General features: G+C 34.5%; 1 protein-coding gene across 1 annotated transcript; it reads right to left on the reverse strand.

The window, feature by feature from the left end:
- Positions 1–551: 551 nt before the first annotated feature.
- LOC110096912 (senescence-specific cysteine protease SAG39-like) lies at positions 552–1,937 on the reverse strand. Its single transcript, XM_020823063.2, has 2 exons — positions 1,469–1,937; positions 552–1,387 (listed from the first exon to the last, which is right to left on the reverse strand). Exons 1-2 carry the CDS (start codon positions 1,905–1,907, stop codon positions 792–794), a joined length of 1,035 nt encoding a protein of 344 aa, XP_020678722.2. The 5' UTR covers positions 1,908–1,937; the 3' UTR covers positions 552–791.
- Positions 1,938–7,770: the final 5,833 nt, after the last annotated feature.

The raw sequence follows: 7,770 nt of genomic DNA on the forward strand, positions 1-7,770 counted from the left end.
TGCGACCTAAATAAAAGTTAGCCATTAAATGGGCAATCAAATAAATCATGAATGCACCCTTTAATTTTGTTTATATTGATTTTGGAGATCTCTTCAAAATCATGAGTTGTAGTACATGAAGTACCAAACAAAGTGATTTTATATTCACCATTATTAAAATGGACAGAAGCATTAGCATTTCTAATAAATGTTATGGGAGTGCTTTCAAGATTTTTGGGTTGATAAATGGTGATAACAGTCAGTTGAGAGTTCAAAAATCAGTGAAATGACGATTCTTTGAATTCCTAATAGTTCAATAAAAAAAAGTTTCAATGAAGCCACGGGCTATGGAGAAGAATAATTTCCATTAGAATATGGGAGAAACGTAACTAATATGATATGCGATTTCCTTAAGATTTTTCTAAAAGATGATTGATTGGATGAAGAAATTATTTAATCAAAATAATCTGATTTTTACTCTAATTTTTTTTTCAGAGGAGCATAAGCATGTGTTCTTAAATTCTGACATTATTCAAAAGAAATTTTATTTGATATAGTTGTGCTATTCAAAATGCTCGACAAACATAATTAATATTCTAAATCAAACAGGATACATAAGAGTGAACAAACTACTAGCTGGATACATAAGAGACTTCATAAAATATATATAGTAAAAGTTCGATAAGTGATCATATAAAAGTACATGATTGTAATTGGACATAGATGGATGCATAGATCAAGTATTTTGATTTACTAATTTCTCCTCCCTTCCAAATGACGCAACACTGTATGCATGTTTGTTGATAAAATAATTAATTGATAGTCGGGTAAGAAGGCTGCATGGCAATTCCACAGAGTCCTTCGACAGCATCAATGTCCCTTTGCATCTTAATGTAGCCATCATCACCCCAGCTAGTACCCCATGAGTTCTTAACCAGCCAGTACTTGGTTCCATCTGTGTCGATGCCATAGCCGATGGCAGTTACTGCATGGTCGAGTTCGGTATCACAAGGGCCAGTGAAGATGCCACCTGCATAGTGCTGGAAGTTGGGGTCGCCACCATCGATAATCACAGAGACTGGCTGAATAGAGACAGCTTTATGCAGTGATGCCTCGCTGTTACTTGGAACATCCTCAAAACCGGAGATTGTCACAGCACTGTCGGACTCCATATTTGAGTTACAGGAACCATCGGCTGCATTGTATGGGTAGTTGATCTCAGTGGTTATGCCTCCATTGTCGATGATGAATTGAAAAGCACCATCCACGAAGCCCCCATTGCAACCCTGGTTCTGGCCATTCACATCACAATCAACAAGCTCTTGTTCCGAGAGGGAAATCAGATTCCCATTCTTGATTTGGTTGATGCCCTCAGTGGCTGCCACCGTCGAGAATGCCCAACATGCTCCTGCTTGTCATATATTTGTTATTTAGTTATGCTCAAATGGACTAGAATATATATATTTCATGTAAGGGGATTAATCCTCACCACATTGGCCTTGATCCTTTATAGGAGTGACGGCTCCCATACTCCTCCAATCTAAGTTAGTTGCTTCTACCGACACATTCTCATACCTAAAGTTTCTAGGTATCACACGAGATGAGGTCGAGCGCTTGTATCCAGAGAGGTAAATAGCATTGAACTCCTCATTGGTCAGGTCTGTGAACTGATTGTGTCCAAGCCAGTACTTGTGTTTCCCGGCATTAAAGCTCTCTATGTGCTCCATGTTGGACTTAAAGATCTCGAACCGTTGCGCCTTTTCAGTTGCATTTCTATACACCTTCCCGTACTGCGCCATCCACTGTTCGTGGCGTTTCACCATTGATGATGTCCCATCAGGTAGAATGCGGGATGCGGAAGTGGCAACAGCCAATGCTCCAAATAGAAGGAAAGCCAGCAATGACAACTTTCTCATGATCAGTGCCATGTCTAGCTAGTTAATTAACTGAATCGTGTAGTTGGTGCAGAATGCTAACTAGTATGCATGGGTTTATATAGAAGCTAATTTGAGCATGGTGAGTGTACGTAGGAATCCATATGACTTTCAATTTTAGGTTATGTACGTATGAATCCATATAACTTTTAATTCCCGGTTATCTCATTATGTTATGTAGCAATGCCTCCCCGATTGGGTGGATGCTAATTAGTCAAATTAAACCTTTAGTTAAATTTATAATATTGTTCGAACGAACTGTGACGTTGCCTGACATTATTAACCACGAGGCTAAGTGCCTCCTGAAGAATGTGTGTATGTTTTTATTCACTCAAAATACAATCACTCCCTTTCAAATTTAATTCAAATAGAAAGTACAAGCTTCAAATTCTCAAAGTATCTCATGCTGAATTTGATTTGAAGTCTTCGTAGTCTGGAGTTCGATTTTCCTGAAATATTAGTACACACAAGAGCAAAAACAAATCTTTCAAAAAATGTTAGGAGATAACAACACATAAAACAATAATATTTAGAATCATCAAAACTATACAAGTTGCAAGAATGTAAAACATGCAAATAGCAACTTTCCTAGCACATATGATATACAAAAATGGAGATAAAGGACAACCTTGCCATAACCCACAAAATGCTTTGATCCAATTAGGATATTTCCCATTAACCAAAATAGAAAATGAAGGGAACTCCATGCATTTCAAAATCAAAGTAGAAAACTTAACTGGAAAGCCAAAGTATTGAAGAACTAGATTTAAAGTAGCCCAACCCATACCATTATAGGCTTGTTCCATGTCAATCTTGAAAGAAACCATACCTTTATTTGTTTTAGAAAATATGAATTTATGGAAGATTTCTTGAGCTTGCAACACATGTTCAAACATATACCATCCTTTCAAAAAAGCTGCTTGTTCTATCGAAATTAGTTTTGGAATAACCTTAAGCAATTTATTAAAAATATTTTTTTCTACAATCTTGTAAATAGATTTGGATAAGCTTATAGGTCTAAAATTGGATGGAAGCAAAGGATTATCAACCTTTGGAATGAGCACCACTAAGGTATCTTTCAATTTATCATCCATAGTACCATATGAGAAAAATTGGTGATTTTCTCTCCACATATAAGGTTTAATGATATTATAATAGATCTTAATAAAAGAATAAGAGATTCCATCATTACCTGGTGATTTAAATCCAATGAGCTGGTTTAGCACATCCAACATTTCCTCTAAAGAGATCTCAATGTCCAAAATATTTCTGTCTTCATCCTTTATCGTATTTATGGGTGGTGGCCAATCACATAAAGAACATTCTTTATGCCTCCATTTATTTCTATAGAAATTTAAAAAACTTCAATTTGGTTTGAATCTTCTACCATATCTTCAAACACATTTTTGATTTTATACACCCAATTAGAATTCCTTGTATCATTTGCAAAAGAATTAAAAAATCTAGAATTTGTGTCACCTTCCTCTAGCCATCTTACCTTCGAACATTGCCTCCACCAATTCAATCTAGCTAAGGTGCAATTGAGTTCATCCACCTTAGACTTGAGAATAACCAACTTTTCCATGGAAAGAAAACCTTATTTACCCTCCTCTAATTGCAACTCCAATATTTCTTCTTTAAGATGATTTTTCAAGTAATTCACATCTTGAAGATTAGCCTTACTCCAAAAGTAAAGAGCTCTCAAAGCCCTTTTAGCTTTAATGTCAAGAACTTTAGAAAAACTACCAACGACTTGCCTAGTCCACGCTTTGGCCACCACACCGTAAGAAGCATGCTATGAAGCCCAAGGTTCTTCAAATATGGTAACTCTCTTTACTTTGAATTTATTTTCCAAAATGTTTACCAAGATAGGACAATGGTCATAAGCTACCCTTGAAAGATGTTTAACCACCACCCATTGAGATACTTCAATTGCTTTAGAATTAAAAAAACATCTATCTAACCTCTCCAAGTTTCGAGCTCCATCTATCTTGTTCTTACACCAAGTAAAATACGGTCTTGTAAAGCTAACATCATGATAATCATTGTTGATTAGAAAAGCTTTCATTTCCTTAGGACCTTGAGAAAAACTGAATTTTTTTCAACCTCTTTTATCACCATTTTCCAGTAAACAATTGAAGTCTCCTCCTATTAATGAAGGTAATTCTTTTTTTTTTTTTTGAAGAAATGCAAAATTTGCATTAAAATAAAAGAGAGGACAACCTAATACAAACTAGGTAATAGAAGATAATGATCCATTTTTCAATAAGAAAAAGGGACCTTATTAAAACTAAATTTGTTAATTTAAACTTTTTATAAATGAAATGAAATCCACTATCTCCTATTTTGAAACTGTTGAGATGCAGGGGATACCAAATTTTAAGACAACCCGAGGGTTGGTTAGTATCCCAGAGTTCCCATCCAGTTAGAAAATAAGAAGTAGTAAAGATCCCATAATCATTTATACAAAGTTTAAAATAACAAATTAAAAGTAAAAAAAAAAGGAAATAACTTCTAAAAAGAAAATTACAATTTAAAATTGAACTCCAAAAGTTTGGTATAAAATTACCAAACTTTATGTTCATAATCTCGATCTTCAAGTATATCTCTGCTAAGTTGTTATCCACAGGAAAAACTTTTTGCATTTTTAGTGAGATAAGAGGAAAGAAGAACCTCTCAAACCGTTCTTCTCTTTATAATCAGCCATCTTTCTTCTAGGTAATTCTTTCACTGGTCCGAGATCTTGTAGTTCTTTGTACAGCTTGTGTTTAGAACTTGAAGAATCATGTTCTAAAGATTTTTTATTCTTTAATAAGGCAGTTTTTTAAACTTCAAACTGATTGAAGAATAAGGAGAAATGGTTCTAGAACAACCATCTTTTGTTTCCTCAACATTAACAAACAATTCAAAAATATTTGCTGTCTTTATAGGAGTTGAATCTGAAATCTGCCCATTCACAGATTTTTCCTTAACCGTCTCCATCATTTGTGGAATTTGAATTTCTGAATTCCCAACAACCTTCAGATTAACATTTGAAATAATAGAAGATATATTAATATCTTCATTTAGACTGTTTTCCAGCAAATGATTAGGATCTGTATTTATTGTAGACGGGTCCAGCTTCTCCTCCTTTTCAGCCTCCAAGAGTGATGAGTTAGTTGGTTAGAAAGCCATGTCTTCAACCTTATAATTTGAATTTTGATCTGTACTGGAATCTCCTAACAAACCAGCATCAAAATTTTCCACCTCAGCCAAAATTTTAAATGAATTAGATTCAAAAATTGAATCCCGAAAATCCTTGCTGATTTTCAAATTTTGGTTAACTACCACTTCTTCTCCTTCATTGAATCTAGCATTTTCTTCAATCTGACCTGCAGCTTTCATAGGATCGGACATCTGTTTAATCACATTCCCATTTGTTAATGCTTGAACAATATCTTCTGGACTAGCATTAACAGTTTCTTCATTTCTACAACCCAATCCAGTTTTTTCTGCAGCTGAAAAAATACTGGATTTTAATTGATATCTCCTTGATTTCTTCTTGTTTTTGAACTGGACTTGCATCCAAGGACCAAAAGGAATTTCAGAATTATTTGGGATGTCAACATTAGGGCAAACTGAATCAATATGCCCTATTATCCCACATTTGAAACAAAGTGATGAAAGATTTTCGTATTCGAACTTTTGAAAGAATTTTCCGTGCAACCCTTCTACCCAAATTCCAGAAGGAAGTTTAGAGTTCAAATTAACTCGAATGCATGCTCTAGCAAATTCTCTTCTTCCCCACCTAAACATATTTCCATCTAATAGAAGAGGAGTCCCAATCCTAGAGACAATTCTAGTGATATTGGACTCATCCCAGCAGTGTAGGGGTAAGTGAGGAAGGAGAACACATATTGGAGATGAAACACCTTCCAATGAGTTTGGAGAGAAGTTAGGAGACCATTTGTCTAACCCAACTACAAAACCCCCAACAAACCATGGACCTCCATTAAGAACCTCTTCCATGGCTTCATGAGTTTGAAATGAACAAAGTAACCAATCTAGTCCAAGAATGGTTAAATGAAATCCTCCAAATTTCTTCCATTTCTTTCTTAACTCAATGGCACATTTAGAGAATGGTAAATCTTTCACCAGAATTTTAACAACCAAAGATTTACTTAAAACATGAATATTGGACTTTTCTTTATCCATATCCATTTTAACAATGTTTAAATCTCCAATCACATCATGATTTTCATTCCAATTAATTTTAATATGTGCTTTTTTATTCCACACATTAGAATTTTCAAAATTGGAAGAAATAATTTGATTACTGATATTGACATTGGCCTTGTCAATCTCCTTGTCTTTCTTCAAAATATCAACAAAGCTACTCCTTGAAGAAGAAGCTTCTTTGTCATTAGCTCCAAACAAAGAAACCGGTAAAGGAGATTTAAGTAACTTGAATGAAGCCGAAGTTACTTCTTTTCCCTTACTTGAATCCGGTAATTGCTTTTGTGTAGCCACCAATCCCCCCTCTTTGATAATAAGAGGAGATTCTAAAACACGAAGATTATGAGGTGAGATGCGTATGGATGACCGGCCACCTTCTTCCATCTCCAATCTTTGCACCTGAAATCTTCAAATTCTCTTCCCAAATCCTTCCTTAAATTGTGGAGCTTCTCTCTCTTCCTTTGCTAAGCCCGTCTCTCAGCTTTTGTCCTTCTTAATGAAGGTAATTCCTTGGAGGAATATTGTTCATCTTTACTCCATACTTCTCTTCTTTTAACAATGTCATTTATTACATACACCGTAGAGGTACGTCAAATACCCTTATTAAGAACATCTAGGTTCCCAATAATGCCCTCTGAGAAAGACTCGAAAACTTTAAAAGATGACAGCTTAGTATTCCATAAAATAATAATTCCTCCTGATAGTACACTAGCTGGAACATAAAAAAAGACCCAATCTTCTCCAATAAGCTTTTCTACTTCCTTCTTTTCAATGGAAGAAAGCTTGGTTTCCAACAATCCAAAAACAAAAAAACATTAAATTCCTTCAAAATTATTATAAATATAGAGAAGCCTAATTTTTTTTCACTCCTCTACAATTCCAAAAGGACCTTTAATTAATTTGAGAAGGAGTTGCCCCCCCCCCCCCCTCCATTTTTCTTCTCCAAATCATTTCTTCTACTTTTAGAAACCTCGATAGGACAAAGTCTTTTAAGTTCTTTAGCCAAAGTACTTTTAGCTAATGATGATTCTCCATTAATAACATCAATTTCTTCAAGAGCTTTAACATCCGGTTGTATAGAAAATTATTCAGGAGATTTTCCTTTTTCAGAACATGTGTTAACATTTTCTATCAAATCTTCAATTTTACCCTCATCATGTTCCATAGAATCTGAATGAATAGGATCCTCACCACCATAAGAAAACACACTGAATTTGTTTACATACTGATTAACAAAATTTTGTTTTTTGTTTTTTTTTTGAATAAAAAGCCCGAGCTTACTATATTAAAAAGGCAAAATAAAGAGTGACTACAAGCATGATTCCTCCTTCAAAATATTTTAAAATGAAGGAGGAATCTTATTTAAAGTAAATTCATCCCAACTAAATCTAGTGACTAATGCATAGTTAGCACACAAGTTAGCTAACTTATTATTATCACGGCCTATACAATTAAAAATAACAAAATTGAAATTCATAAGAAACTCCATACCCTCTTCCTTGTACTCTCCTTTTTTCCAAGCTCTTTGTATGAAAGAAATGATATTTGAGTTGTCCCCTTTCTATAATAATGCCTTTTTACTTCAACATCCAATCCTTGATTTACTCCTTTAATGAATATATTACAAGCATCTCCAGTTGTG

The sequence above is a fragment of the Dendrobium catenatum genome, unplaced genomic scaffold (genome assembly GCF_001605985.2).
Source record: "Dendrobium catenatum unplaced genomic scaffold, ASM160598v2 fragScaff_scaffold_1690, whole genome shotgun sequence".
In the NCBI taxonomy this organism is placed as follows: domain Eukaryota; kingdom Viridiplantae; phylum Streptophyta; class Magnoliopsida; order Asparagales; family Orchidaceae; genus Dendrobium; species Dendrobium catenatum.